Here is a 15,598-nt window from a genome sequence, read left to right as displayed (position 1 = left end):
GTCTATGCAATGTATTAGCAAACCGCAAATCCAGGGAACAGCATGGATTCTTTATCTGAATTCAATGATAGAATGACTGGATAAAATGATACACAGAGCAATGCAAATACCTACTGATGAGCGCAACAAATTACATTGCGAAATACAAACAATAACAAAATCGCGAAAGAAAGCAAGCACCCCTACTGAACTATAGCTAATAGCAACTACTTGTACATTCAAATTACGAAAGTCAAGGGGAAAGAGGACAATGAAAAGGAGGACAGTTTTTAAGATATGCATAAACAATAACATTGCAAAACAGAAAGAGAATTATTAAACAAACTAGAATAATCTCTGAAATAGAACTCTTGTCCTGTGAGTTTCCACCTAAGTTAAGAAAGGCACAGGGCAAGGATTAAGTAGACAGGAGGAAGACCAGTGTTTTTGTAATTAATAAGTTATAAGTTATAATTTTTTGAGTTGGCCCGACGGGGATATTTGAATGGCCCTGGTATTTATGATTCAGTAATAAGTTTACTAATGGAGAGACAGTAACATTACTTTTAAAACAGAAATAATAATAACATTGGATTTTATATCTCATGAGCTACGCTTTCGAAGAAGTGAAGGTATCTCCCAGATAAAGACAAGGGCTACGAAGGGGTGAAAATCAAAGACTCCCTAGGCCTCTAGTGGTCTACTTACCGTCGGGATCGTAAAAGATCTAGAGTTGACCAAGGGAGGTCGGATAGGATAGACAAAAGTGAGGAACCTGGTACAAGTAAGTGGAAGCAATGCCAGGACTCAGCGAAGGGCCCCGTGATCGCCAACTCACGCTCCAACGTTTAGAGCCCCTTGGCCCCTTTTAGTCGCCTCTTGCGACAGACAGGGGATACCGTGAGTGTTATTCTACCGTCCCTGCCCACAGGTAGATCGGAGGCTCCTAATAGGACTAACGTGCTGTCTTCAAAATTTAATACGGGGTTTTAATAGGTTAATAAATAAGACCAAAAGCATGCCCTAATATTAACATAGTTTAGTATAAACAACAATCCAAAAATTGTTTCCATTTGCACACAAGATTCCTTGTACATTTTATTTAAATCGTACCTTGTACAAAATAAAAATGGAATATCATGGATATCGAATGCAGTGTTTCGAACTTTTCAAGCCAGAATTTCAATGAAGTGTACAGATCGGGAGTAACAACATATCTTGTGTATTGTAAAATTTGTTTTGGAAATGTACATAGTACAATAAGTTATTTCCGATTACTTCTGTTGCATTCTTAACAAACTTTACAGTATTATACGCTGAAGGATAGTGGTTTGCAAATAATAAACGTTCTTGTAAGACTTGATTTGTTTCACATCATACCTCTTACAGAAGTATATTATCAAAACTGCTTTCAGACTCAGTGTTGTCAACGTTTTACAGAAAAAGTCTACTGTAATAAAGGGGAAGATAATAGATCACATATTTTAATAGTAAAGCCCATTTTACAAACTTAGATTTCTTCCTACGTTAAACTTGACAACAAAAATGCTCTCATTATGTTGATTTCATTATTTTTGGAAATAGAATCTTGTTTCAAGATTAATTCTTTGTCAACAGAGACAGCATCCTACATCGATGTCTTTTCCTTTAATAAATACGCTGGTGTAACACAAATTACTGCTAACATTAATAAATAAGATAAGGCACGCATCTCGTAACGTGTGACTAAAACAAATTAGTACAAAAATTTGAGAATACTTCTGAAGTTTCTCTCCTATTGCACAGTCATCATCAGGGATTTTTAAGAATTGCTGAATGAATGTGCCATTGTCTGCTGCTGCCAATCATGTTGTTGGACCTTTTCTCTTCAAGAAGTAGACCTTAGGTAATATATATATATATATATATATATATATATATATATATCATGCTCATTTTTTTTTGAGAAAAGTGAGCAATGAAAATGTTGTTCTTCAAGTCATCAGTCCATAGATAGGTTTGATACAGTTTTCCACGCCACTTTTCATTTCTACGTATCGATTACATCTTACATCTGCTCTTGTATGAAGTGAAGCCCGTTATACTTCTCAGTCCAGAATTAAAATTCTTAAACTGGACGGAAAACGAACCTAGAACCTTGGAATAAGAGAAGAATGACAGGACACATCTTAACACCCAGAACTTGTTCAGTTAGTTTGTGAGAGAAGTGTAGGTGGTAAGAAAGGTACGGGTAGACCAAGGCATTAACATGATTAACAGAATAGAATAGTTCGCCCTGCACAGCCAGTCCTAAGCCTGTAAAAAAGTGTAAGGGGAAAGTAGAGTTAAGATGGCCGCTTCTGACATGCGTAACGTCCTCACGGTCTTTAATGTCACGGAAAAGACGCGATCGTTAGTTTAACGACGGTTAATGCCACGGCGCCAGTTCTGTTCGTTGAGTGTGGATTTGGTTTCGAAACAGAGTGTATTCCCCATCACGTCGACGACGCAGAAGTACGTCATTGTCACCATTTAACTCGTATGACGAAGGTACGGATTTGCATCGGGCCCAGCGTCACTACAGAACTGTCCTTTGCTGACGACCGGCGTAGATTCAGGTGCTTCCTTTTCTTCGGGTGTTCTGTTCTCCATGATAGTCTGTGAACCTCCGACAACGGCTGGTTGACTCCTAGACTCATCTCCTCTGCGGACAGTAGCGAGAAAGGAGTAAACAGCTCCTGCAAAGAGAAAATACAGCTCACACTTGTATATTTTCTCTGCTATACGTAATAGCCATAGAAACACGGACAGGAGGAGTACAGATTCCTTGATTGTTCGAAAAAATAATTAGCGTATCCACAAAATGGTAAGATCCATGAAGAAAAGTCCACCGCCTGTTACCAGTCATTCGACGGGACAGCAATCGAATGAAACTCCCATCTAGCGGCGAGGATAGGAATTGTGCCGGTTGCCGAAGTCTATCTCACTCGTCTGGGAAAATGATTAATGACTGACAGATGAAATGAAATGATATTGGAGAGTGTGGCTGGAATGAAAGATGACAGGGAAAACTGGAGTATCCGGAGAAAAACCTGTCCAGGCTCCACTTTGTCCAGCACAAATCTCACATGGAGTGACAGGGATTAGAACCACGGAAGGCAGCAAAATAAGCACAGCACTGAACTTGTCGCTCGATTCTCAGGTGTTCCGAAAATGAAAACCTACAACCTGTTTTCCAGTCATTGACCGGGTCAGGGATGTAATGAATGAATCATATATAGGCTGTTAGTACGATGGGGTCGCCACTCCCAAAGTGATTATTAATGAATGATAGATGCTATGAAATTATAATGGAGAGTGTTGTTGGAATGAAAGATGACAGGGAAAACCGGAGTATTCGAAGAAAAACCTGTCCCACCTCCGCTTTGTCCAGCACAAATCTCACCTGGAGTGACCGGGATTTAAACCATGGTATCCAGCGGTGAGAGGCCGACACGCTGCCGTCTGAGCCACGGAGGCTTCTCAGGTGTTCTATTAGGTGCAATTAGTATAGTTCCATTTTAAAAAGTTAAGTTACTACCATACTCAGTAATTACGTACGTGATGGAGACAAATTAGACAGTGTTTTATGAGCTAGACATGGGCAGTCTGAGAAGGGGTCTCAAGATTTACCGATATTTTGCTGACGAAGGAAATAATTCCTTACAGTGTTACGGAGTATTCACGTCATAATTAGGTGCTTTGGTATGAAACGGTGCAATGTATAATTGCCTAATTGTACGCAACAACTTTAAGGCGATGTCTGGAAAGCAACGTAAGTCGTAGATCTAAGTTATTTTGAAGAGATGCCACATAGCACAGCCCGCTGTGTTTCTATACAAAAGAAGTAAAATACGCCAGCAGAAATACCACTGGGATGATTCGACACTTAAAAATACATAATATCGCTGAAGGCGAATTATCACAGAACACCTCTGGCCCGGTCAGCGTCACAAGAAGCTACCCTGTCGACGACAATTGCGAGGCATCCAGGTAAGCGCACATCCTATCTGTAGTTATTAGACAAAATTATGTAGGGTTATTCAGCTAAGATGTCCACCTCAAGTAAGTCGCGATCCGTTTAAGATACTGACATTCTGTTTTCACTTTCGTAATGATATAAAGGAGCTCATGAAGTGCTTTTCCAGAATTTTGACAAAATTTATCGGCACACAGCGTTTCTATATGAGAACGTTATTTCACGCATTAACTACTTATGATATGCTCGTAGTTACTAGCGCGCCGCACAGATCGCAGCACAGGAGAATCGGTCTCGAGATTCCACCGAGAGTCTCGAAATCTGTAACGTCACTCTCGAGAATCTCAAGCGAAAGCGTTGACCATCACTATTGTAAGCTCTTTAATACAGTTAAAGAATTTTAAAACGTAATCTTTATATCTTTAATGTACCAGAAGGAATTTGAAGTGGACAACTTAGCTAAATAACCCTGTATACTACAACAAGAAAAATGGTTATTGTGTAAATTATAAAGTTTGTTTTGTGTTGTTCGAACACACTTTACAAACGTGAACTGCCTATGAAATGAATTGTTATAGTTATTCCTTTTACGAAATAGTGTTAAATCGAAAACTAAAGTGGGTGATCAACGAAGCACATAGTGTCTTCGTCACAGGCTCTAGTTTACGAACAGTTAGTCAAAATGAATTACCTAACGAAAGTTGAATGTGTTGGTGCAGTGACATTGAAGGAGTATTCGTGCAGTGGCTACGTCTGTTGTTCACAGAGCCTGAACACGATTCAGAAAAATATGATTGTATTCCAGCGAGGCCAGGCCAGGGTAGGAAACGAAAACTACTGTCAGATATGAGCTGTATGGTGTCAATTGTTCACTTTGACGGCGAACTGGTAAGGTAAAGGAAAATATTTAATTAGTACACCTTGGTCAATACAATAAATTTTTCTTAGGGGAATTCTTAAGTAAAATGTCATTAAAAGTACATGTTTTGGTCCCATTGCGTCTTCTTTAACCTTGAAAAAATTATTTTAGAACACCCTAAAAACGCATCACACCAAAAGTCCTTATGAAATCTTAATCTTGAAACGATAACTTGTCGTAACGTTAAAAAAATTACAAAACATAATCATAGAGATGAATATATACAAGCACTCCTTGAAGTCTTGATACCGTGCGAGTTGGCTGTGCGGTTAGGGGCACACAGCTGTGAGCTTACATCCGGAAGATAGTGGGTTCGAACCCGACTGTCGGCAGCCCTGAAGATGGTTTTCCGTGGTTTCCCATTTTCACACCAGGCAAATGCTGGGGCTGTACCTTAATTAAAGGCCACGCCGCTTCCTTCCCACTCCAGGCCCTCTCCTGCCACATCGTCGCCATAAGACCTATCTGTGTTGGTGCGACGTAAAGCCACTAGCAAAATGAAGTCTTGATGACAGGTATCATATGTAAGATAGCATCAAAATTATTGTCCTGTACAAAAGTCTTTAGCGAATATGAGACTTTTAAATTGCAACATTAGTACCACTCGGGAGCACCAAAAACATCTGCAGGCAGCAGAAGTGGCCAAACACATTTTCTAGTGTTGGTAGTGTTAATATTTAGCCTTACCTGTAGATCCACAGTGACTGGTTTCGACAGCTGAGGATCTTCTCCTTTCTCCAGAATATGTTCCAGTCGTAGTAGCAGAGTACCATCTTTCCAGGGTTCCAAGGTGAGGATTTGTACGTTGTTTGGAAGTGCTTCCTTCATGCCAGAGAACTGCGCAGAAAAGAGAATCACATGAGCCTACAGTAGATTCGAAATATAAAACTGTTTAATTCACAGCGAATCACTTATTCTTTTCAGACCCATCATCATTATCATCATCATCATCATCATCAGTGTTCTGCCATACGGCAGGTCTTCACATGGCAGCTCTCCACCCAATCCTGTCTCTTGCCATCCTCTTTGTTTCCTCATACTTGTATTCTATCCTGATACTGTCCAGCATCTGATATCTTCTCCGTCCTCTTTGTCTTTTTTCCATTTACCGTTCCTTCTATAGCATCTATATGCAAGCAATCTCTCCTCATCCAATGACCAATCCAATTGTGCTTTCTCTTCTTGATTACTTTTAATATATTTCTCTCTTCCCCAACTCTTCTCAAGACTTCTTCATTCTTTACCTTTTCTGTCCATTGTATACTTTCCATTTTCCTCCAAATCCACATCTGAAATGCTTCAGACCCAAGCGAATAAATTTTACCAACAAAGCAGACTTCTAAAACATCTCATGCTAGAAATTAATGACAAATTCCAGGAAAAATATCTAAGGAAGACTCGTGGAATGATCAATTTCCTCTGGACCTGTCTCGTGTTCTCCGCTGAAGAAACACTCCGTTATAAACAAACACGATATGAAAGGTACTAGTTTAAAACCACCTTCATGGTATCAGAACTGACGTCTTGCACAGTGCTGAAGAAGACTCCAGAGTTTCCATGGGACTAGTCCCGTGTCCTCCTCTGGTAAAAGTCACTTATAGAAACAAAAACACCTGGAAGGAACTAGTTTACAGCTACCTTCAGTCTCCCACTGTTCAAGGTTGACGCCTTGCACAGGGTTAAGGAAGACTCCAGAGTTCCGTGTACTTCCCCGACAAAGTCACTATTAGAAACAAACAATACCTGGAATGAAATAGTTTACACTTACCTCCATGGTATGAGAATTCTTCCACTGCTCAAAGCTGTCATCTTGCACAGTGCTGAGGAAGACTCGTGGACTCAAATGTTTCCTCTGGACCAGTTCTCTACTTTCGGCTGATAAAGTCACCCCGTTCTCCTTCTTGCTGCCTGCCATCAGCCAGTGAGTGCCTCGAGCTACCACTCCTTTACCAAACGCAATCTCGTCCAGGGCCTCACCCACACCAAAGCCGTCGTCGTACAGCAAGCGTCGGTGCACCTAGGAACAGACAGAAGACCTAGTAGTCGTGGCTGGAATGTTCAAGAGCAACAACAAAAATGAAGGAGAAATAGCAGCCCTCCTGAATATAATAATAATAATAATAATAATAATAATAATAATAATAATAATAATAACGATGTCGTTTCTCTGGTGTAGTGGTTACTGTGACTAGCTGCCACTTTCAAACGCCCGGATTCGATTCCCGGCTGTGCCACGAAATTTTAAAAGTGATACGTGGGCTGGAACGGGGTCCACTCAGCCTTCGGGGATTCGGTTCACACCCCAGCCATCCTCGAAGTGGTTTTCCGTGGTATCCCGCTTCTCCTCCGGGCAATACCGGAAAGGTACCTAACTTATGGCCACTGATACTTTCTTCCCCCTTCCTCGTCTGTCCTTTCGGATCTTGCCATTATCCCACAAGGCCCGTGTTCAGCATAGGAGATGATGCCGCCTGGGTGAGGTTCTGGTCGTCCTTTCCAGTTGTATCCCCCTATCCAAAGTATCACGTTCCAGGACATTGCCCTTTAGGCGGTAGAGGTTGGATCCCTCACTGATTCCGAGGGAAAAACCAACCCTGGAGGGTAAACAGATTAAGAAAGGAAGAATAAGAATAACAATCGGACGAAATACGGAGACATCAGGCGAGTAGAAAAATTTATTTACCTGGGTGAGATCATAATGAAAAATGGACTGGACAAGGAAGCACTTAATATGTACAACGGGTACAGTGCTGAGCAAGACTCGTGGACTCATCAGTTTCCTCTGGACCAATTCTCTACTCTCGGCTGATAAAGTCACCCTGTTCCCCTTCTCGCTGCCTGCCATCAGCGAATGAGTGCCTTGAGCTACCACTCCTTTACCAAACGCAATCTCGTCCAAGACCTTACCCACACCAAAGCCAAAAGAATCAATACGGACCAAATAAGGACGGATATGGTCACGTTTGTCGACTTAGGTAACGAATACGCAAACTTGAAATAGCATTGCAAACGTCACGCAGGATCTAGAACAAAAAAGCCGTTCCAAAAATACTAAGATACGTCACTATGGAACGGTTCTGAAGGCAGTAGTTGTGTATGCATCCGAAACCCTATCACAAAATGCCAATTATGAACCCTTGTAAGAACTGGAGAAAAAAAAGAGTGCAGGATAATTACGGGAATCATGGGATCCAACTACAATAATGGCATCCACAAAAGATGCCCAATGTCTGTAACCAAATAGAGAAAATTACAGGCACGATTCTCAAAAGCTTTTGTCACCCAATGGAACATTGAACGGGAAACGACAGAGGGTCATCACACCTTGTTCCCTTACATTACATATTTCTCAACCCCTCAAAAAACACTGGCACTAAACCCCTTGAAAGGCCTTGGTCTACCAAGCGACCGCTGCTCAGCTCGAAGTCCGTCAGATGACGAGGTGTCATGTGGTCAGCACGACGAATATTCTCGGCCGTTATTCTTGGCTTTCTAGACCGGGTCCGCTATCTCAAAGTCAGACAGCTCCTCAATTCTAATCACGTAGGCTGAGTGGACTTCGAATCAGCCCTCAGGTCTAGGTAAAAATCCCTGGCCTGGCCGGGAATCGAACCCGGGGCCTCCGGGTGAGAGGCAGGCACGCTACCCATACACCACGGGGCCGGCTTACATATTTCCCAGTAGGGAATAGAACCAGAGTCCTCAGACTTGCCGAAAATTCTACCTTGAAACCTTCCCCTTAAACTATCCGCAGCACCTATCACATGTCTAGGTAAATTCTGCCATTACCTTCTGCCGCTGGATTTTCCTCATGCAGGTCTCCCTTAAGTCAAGTCGCACTCCACACCACTGGAGCAAGTCAGACCAGACGGCTTAGAGTGCCCTACTTTTTTATATTACCCTAAGGGGAAGCTTCCAGAACTCTTTACTGATAGGCTGGATTCCTGAACACACCCCCGGTTTTAATTGCCTAAAGGACATATTTTCAAGTATCTGATAGGTTGATTACAATCGAGGTGAAACCAGTTGAAGTGTTGACAACTTCGGTACATAAACAAAGCAATCCTCAGGAAAAAAGGTTTGTCAATCCCAAAAATGAATATTACTCCATCCAGTAGTTAATCTTTAGTCCAAAAGAAAGAGCAACTAAATCGATGGTAGAGATATCTAACTTTAGAAGACGAAGATTTCTGGGAGTTCACAAGTTCAAGTCTGTTGCCATAGATGGCCACAGAGAAGGCGCGCAGTTTAAGTAGCCGAGGAAGTTATACCCCTGGCACAATAATAATAATAATAATAATAATAATAATAATAATAATAATAATAATAATGTCTGGATTAGCGTGTGGATAAACTCATTAATATGCTCAAATTATATTTTAAAAGTAAATAATAACGTCTTAGGCCTTCCTCATCGCAAATTGGGAACTAACGTTCAATTCAGGCACTTATAGGCACTAACAGATCAATTTTATTCGTCATAATTTGACCTGAAATGGATTTTTAACTTCACTCCAGCAGTTACGGGAGCAAACAGGCATTTCATGAAATCTCTTCAGATTATCAATAGTATTGTCTACTATGTGATGAGTAGACCCCGGATTAGTATGCAGTAATAGGTTAGAATGCAAACTGACTGAAGCGAGTAGCAAATATAGTCTACCTTCACAACGATTATGCTATGAGGTTTGCATGAACATTAGGGGTACGGCCCCATTAGAACCCCTAGAATTTATGTTACTCTTGCTACAATACGGAAGAGTGGGTGGCCGACACCTCCTACTAACCAAATTAGTTTGCAATCTAACCCGTTACTGAATAAAAGTCCGGGCTTTAGTGAGGAGTCTCACCATGAGTTCCAGCTCACCGTCGTGGAGACTGGACCCGCCCTGAGCCCTGTCGTTGAGTACGGCCAGTTCCATGGACTTGCTCTCGTCCCTTATCATGATCCTGGTGGTGACAGGGTAGTAGTTCCCCGCCACAGGTTCTTCCAGCTGGACGCTCCACGTCGGCCGGTAGTTCAGCCGTCTCTTCATCATCTCCCGACCGTTGGCGTCCGTGTAGAAAACACCATGAGTGGCCAGTTCCGACCTGAACCGGCTAATCACCTCCTTGCCCACACCATCACTGTCAGGGAACATAATGGTTAACATAGAATAGTGTAGGACAGGAAGCTCACTATGACGTACACTATGATGAGAACGATGGTGCAATCCAATTGGCGGAGAAAATGAGGTTAATTTGTTACTTCCGGGAAGGGAAGGGAGGGGAAGTGGGAAGTGGGAGACATTGCACAAGTTTTTCGTTCGTTTCACATAGTCGCTTCGCAGCCTCAGTAGGCAGTGTACAGTTTGTTCTGCACAGATTGACTACAATACGAACCCCGTAGAAAGAAAAGATCAACTTGTACTAAGGATGCATGCAGCTTTCCAGGTCTACCGCGCCACACTACACATCCTCCCCAACTACAGTATGGTTCCAGTGTATTGGACCCTCACCACGATTACCTGATTCAAGAACTGGAAAAGATCCAAATAAAAGCAGCTCGATTTGTTCTGCGTGATATCCGACAAAAGAGTGTAATTACAAAAATGTTGCAATGTTTAGACTGGGAAGACTTGGGAGAAAGGTGACGAGCTGCTCGACTAAGTGGTATGTTCCGAGGAGAGATGGCGTGGAATGACTTTGGTAGACGAATAAGTTTGAGTGGCGTCCTTAAAAGTAGGAAAGATCACAATATGAAGATCAAGTTGGAATTCAAGAGGACGAATTGGGGAAAATATTAATTTACAGGAAAGGGAGTTAGGGATTGGAATAACTTACCCAGGGAGATGTTCAATACATTTCCAATTTCTTTTAAATCATTTAAGGCTAGGAAAACAACAGATAGGGAATCTGCCACCTGGGCGACGCCGCTACATGCAGATCAGTATTGATTTATCATGAACAGAGTCCAAAGATCACTACTACACTGGTCTGAAATGTACATCGAAAGAGGAGGGGGCATATTGAACAACTACAGTAATCAAACAATTGGACGTATTGTTTCCTTAGTTCAGCATTTCATACCATTTAGAATGTTGTGAGTGAAGTGGGGTGGCAGTGCTGCATCTTCGAGCATGTTAAATAATAAAGAACGTGACTGCAACCAGCAGACGAGAGAGGAAACGATCTGGTGCATTCCTTGACTGACAAGTGTGTCCTAATTACAGTGTGTTCTTGTACTGTGTGTGCAGTAAATGAAATTAAATGGCGTATGGCTTTTAGTACCGGGAGTGTCCGAGAACAGGTTCGGCTCGCCAGGCGCAGCTCTTTTGAACTGACTCCCGTAGGTGACCTGCGCGTCGTGATGAGGATGAAATGATTATAAAGATTACACATACACCCAGCCCAATGCCAGCGGAATTAACCAATAACGGTTAAAATTCCCGATCCTGCCGGGAATCTAACCCGGGACACCTGTGATCATAGGCCAGCGTGCTAACTGTTTAGCCACGGAGCCGAACTGCCAGTTACGACTGTTTAATAAACAAACTGTGGATATTGCCTGTAAGAAACAAGAACAATCCAGTGCGAGTCGAACGAGGAAACTTGTGCATATGCACGTAGCATTATCTCTGTCTCCGTCATACACCCCACTTCCCCTCCCTCCCCTTCTCTTCCCAGAAGCATAGCAGTGGCTTCTGCTCTGGCATAGCAAACACGGTGAGTTCGGCAATTTGAATCTCGGGCAATCCGATTGCACCATCGTCCTGATACGTCCCGTAGAAGAGTTCACCTGTGTGACGTCACCGCGATTTACACTGCTTTTATGCAGTCACAGGAGAAGAGACGTTGGTTGCAGCAATTAAGGAGAAACAGAGAGAAATTTATGTCAATTCAGTAACACAAGTGACGTCTTGGATATCGAAATATGAACGCTGACTGTTTGAATCACACAATTGGTCACCTATAATAAACAATTAAATTTCGGCTCTATGTTATGAGAAATATATAACAATTTTAGTTTTTTGTGAACGTATTGTGTATAACGTTAAATGAACAGAACGCACAAAAGAAACGGCATCTGCAATTTAGAAAAGAGAGAGATAATCATAATAACGAGGTTGTTAAGAAAAGTTCCAGATCTTTTCGAATGGTTATGAGTTGAACCCGGATTTTGATGCATTAATAGGTTAGAATGCAAACTTACTGAAGCGAGTAGCAAGTATAGTCTACCTTCACAACGATTAAGCTATGGGGTTCGCATAAACATCAAGGGTACGGCCCATCATGTCCCCTAAAATGTATGTTACTCTTGCTACATTATGGAAGAGCGGGTGGCTGAAACTTCCTACGGACCATATTAGGTTGCAATCTAACATTTTACTGCATAGTTATGAAAGAAAGCAGTACGATTTGTTTCGTGTGACTTGCGACCAAAAGAGTAGAATTGCAAAAATGTTGCAAAGTTTGTGCTGGGAATACTTGGTAGAAAGGAGACGACCTGCTCGACTAAGCGGTATGTTCCGAGCTGTGAGTGGAGAGATCGCGTGGAATGACATTACTAGACGAAAAATCTTGAGCGAAGCTTTTAAAAGTTGCGAAGATCATAATACGAAGGTAAATTTGGACTTGAAGTGGACACATTGGGGCAAATATTCACTTATGGGACAAGGACTAAGGAACTAGAATACATTTTCAAAGGAAAGATTCGAAAAATTTCCAAGTTCTTTGAAAACATTCAAGAAAAGCCGGGTATACAATTGATCAGGAATCTGCCACCTGGGTGGGTGATAGCCCCAAACACATTGGATAGGATTGGATTGGATTCGATTCGATTGGTTTGGATTGGATTGGATTCGACTGGATTCGATTCAATTAGATTCGATTGGATTGGATTGGTTTGGATTGGTTTGGATTGGATTCGATTCGACTGGATTCTATTCGATTGGATTGGATTGGATTGGATTTGATTGGATTGGATTGGATTGGATTCGATTGGATTCGATTCGATTCGATAGAATGCAAACTTACTGAAGCGAGTAGCAAGTATAGTCTACCTTCACAACGATTAAGCAATGGGGTTTGCATAAACATCAAGGCTACGGCCCATCATGTCCCCTAAAATGTATGTTACTCATGCTACATTATGGAAGAGCGGGTAGCTGAAACTTCCTACGGACCATATTTATTTTCAATCTAACATATTTCTGCATAGTTATGAAAGACAGCAGCACGATTTGTTTCGTGTGACTTGCGACCAAAAAAGTAGAATTGCAAAAATGTTGCTAAGTTTGGGCTGGGAATACTTGGTAGAAAGGAGACGACCTGCTCGGCTAAGCGGTATGTTCCGAGCTGTGAGTGGAGAGATCGCGTGGAATGACATTATTAGACGAATAATCTTGAGCGAAGCTATTAAAAGTAGGGAAGATCATATCTTGGATTTCAAGTGGACACATTGGGGCAAATATTCACATATCGGACAAGGACTAAGGAACTAGAATACATTATCAAAGGAAAGGTTCGATAAATTTCCAAGTTCTTTGAAAACATTGAAGAAAAGCTGGGTATACAATTGATCAGGAATCTGCCACCTCGGTGGGTGATAGCCCCAAATACATTATATTGGATTGGATTGGATTGGACTGGATTGGATTCGATGGATTGGATTCGATTTGATTTTCGAATTTCGATTTTCAAGTTTCGATTTACGATTATCGATTTTCGATTTTCGATTTGCTATTGGATTTGATTGAATGCAAACTTACTGACGCGAGTAGCAAGTATAGTCTACCTTCACAACGATTAAGCTATGGGGTTCGCATAAACATCAAGGGTACGGCCATCATGTCCCCTAAAATGTATGTTACTCTTGCTACATTATGGAAGAGCGGGTGGCTGAAACTTCCTACGGACCATATTAGGTTGCAATCTAACATTTTACTGCATAGTTATGAAAGAAAGCAGTACGATTTGTTTCGTGTGACTTGCGACCAAAAAAGTAGAATTGCAAAAATGTTGCTAAGTTTGTGCTGGGAATACTTGGTAGAAAGGAGACGACCTGCTCGACTAAGCGGTATGTTCCGAGCTGTGAGTGGAGAGATCGCGTGGAATGACATTACTAGACGAATAATCTTGAGCGAAGCTTTTAAAAGTAGGGAAGATCATAATACGAAGGTAAATTTGGATTTCAAGTGGACACATTGGGGCAAATATTCACTTATGGGACAAGGACTAAGGAACTATAATATATTATCAAAGGAAAGATTCAATAAATTTCCAAGTTCTTTGAAAACATTCAAGAAAAGCTGGGAATACAATTGATCAGGAATCTGCCACCTGGGTGGGTGATAGCCCCAAATACATTGGATTGAATTCGATTGGATTCGATTCGATTGGTTTGGATTGGATTGGATTCGACTGGATTCGATTCAATTAGATTCGATTGGATTGGTTTGGATTGGATTGGATTGGATTGGATTGCATTAGCCCGTATTCGACTGGATTCGATTGGATTGGATTGGACTGGCTTCGATTCGATTCGATTCGATTCGATAGAATGCAAACTTACTGAAGCGAGTAGCAAGTATAGTCTACCTTCACAAAGATTAAGCAATGGGGTTTGCATAAACATCAAGGGTACGGCCCTTCATGTCCCCTAAAATGTATGTTACTCTTGCTACATTATATAAGAGCGGGTGGCTGAAAATTCCTACGGACCATATTTATTTTCAATCTAACATATTTCTGCATAGTTATGAAAGACAGCAGCACGATTTGTTTCGTGTGACTTGCGACCAAAAAAGTAGAATTGCAAAAATGTTGCTAAGTTTGGGCTGGGAATACTTGGTAGAAAGGAGACGACCTGCTCGGCTAAGCGGTATGTTCCGAGCTGTGATTGGAGAGATCGCGTGGAATGACATTATTAGACGAATAATCTTGAGCGAAGCTTTTAAAAGTAGGGAAGATCATATTTTGAAGGTAAAGTTGGATTTCAAGTGGACACATTGGGGCAAATATTCACATATCGGACAAGGACTAAGGAACTAGAATACATTATCAAAGGAAAGGTTCGATAAATTTCCAAGTTCTTTGAAAACATTGAAGAAAGGCTGGGTATACAATTGATCAGGAATCTGCCACCTCGGTGGGTGATAGCCCCAAATACATTATATTGGATTGGATTGGACTGGATTGGATTCGATTTTCGATTTTCAAGTTTCGATTTTCTATTTTCTATTTTCTATTTTCTATTTTCTATTTTCTATTTTCTATTTTCGATTTTCGATTTTCGATTTTCGATTTTCGATTTTCGATTTTCGATTTTCGATTTTCGATTTTCGATTTTCGATTTTCGATTTTCGATTTTCGATTTTCGATTTTCGATTTTCGATTTTCTATTTTCGATTTTCGATTTTCGATTTTCGATTGGATTTGATTGAATGCAAACTTACTGACGCGAGTAGCAAGTATAGTCTACCTTCACAACGATTAAGCTATGGGGTTCGCATAAACATCAAGGGTACGGCCCATCATGTCCCCTAAAATGTATGTTACTCTTCCTACATTATGGAAGAGCGGGTGGCTGAAAATTACTACGGACCATATTTATTTTCAATCTAACATATTTCTGCATAGTTATGAAAGACTGCAGCACGATTTGTTTCGTGTGACTTGCGAGCAAAAAAGTAGAATTGCAAAAATGTTGCTAAGTTTGGGCT

The 15,598-nt window shown here is 41.3% G+C and overlaps 1 protein-coding gene across 1 annotated transcript in view; it reads right to left on the bottom strand.

Moving 5' to 3' along the window:
* Positions 1–2,483: 2,483 nt before the first annotated feature.
* The window catches only part of LOC136882349 (lysosomal alpha-mannosidase-like), a 375,461-nt gene continuing 362,346 nt past the window's right edge, over positions 2,484–15,598 (bottom strand). The window contains exons 14-17 of the mRNA XM_068229321.1: positions 9,746–10,022; positions 6,664–6,912; positions 5,583–5,732; positions 2,484–2,696 (exon numbers count right to left, since the gene is read on the bottom strand). Coding sequence (XP_068085422.1) covers positions 2,484–2,696; positions 5,583–5,732; positions 6,664–6,912; positions 9,746–10,022 — 889 coding nt within the window. The remainder of the gene's footprint in view (positions 2,697–5,582; positions 5,733–6,663; positions 6,913–9,745; positions 10,023–15,598) is intronic.

The sequence above is a fragment of the Anabrus simplex genome, chromosome 10, assembly GCF_040414725.1.
Source record: "Anabrus simplex isolate iqAnaSimp1 chromosome 10, ASM4041472v1, whole genome shotgun sequence".
NCBI lineage: Eukaryota > Metazoa > Arthropoda > Insecta > Orthoptera > Tettigoniidae > Anabrus > Anabrus simplex.
The sequence above is the reverse complement of the archived record's forward strand: the minus strand, read 5'-3'. Positions and strand labels throughout refer to the sequence as shown.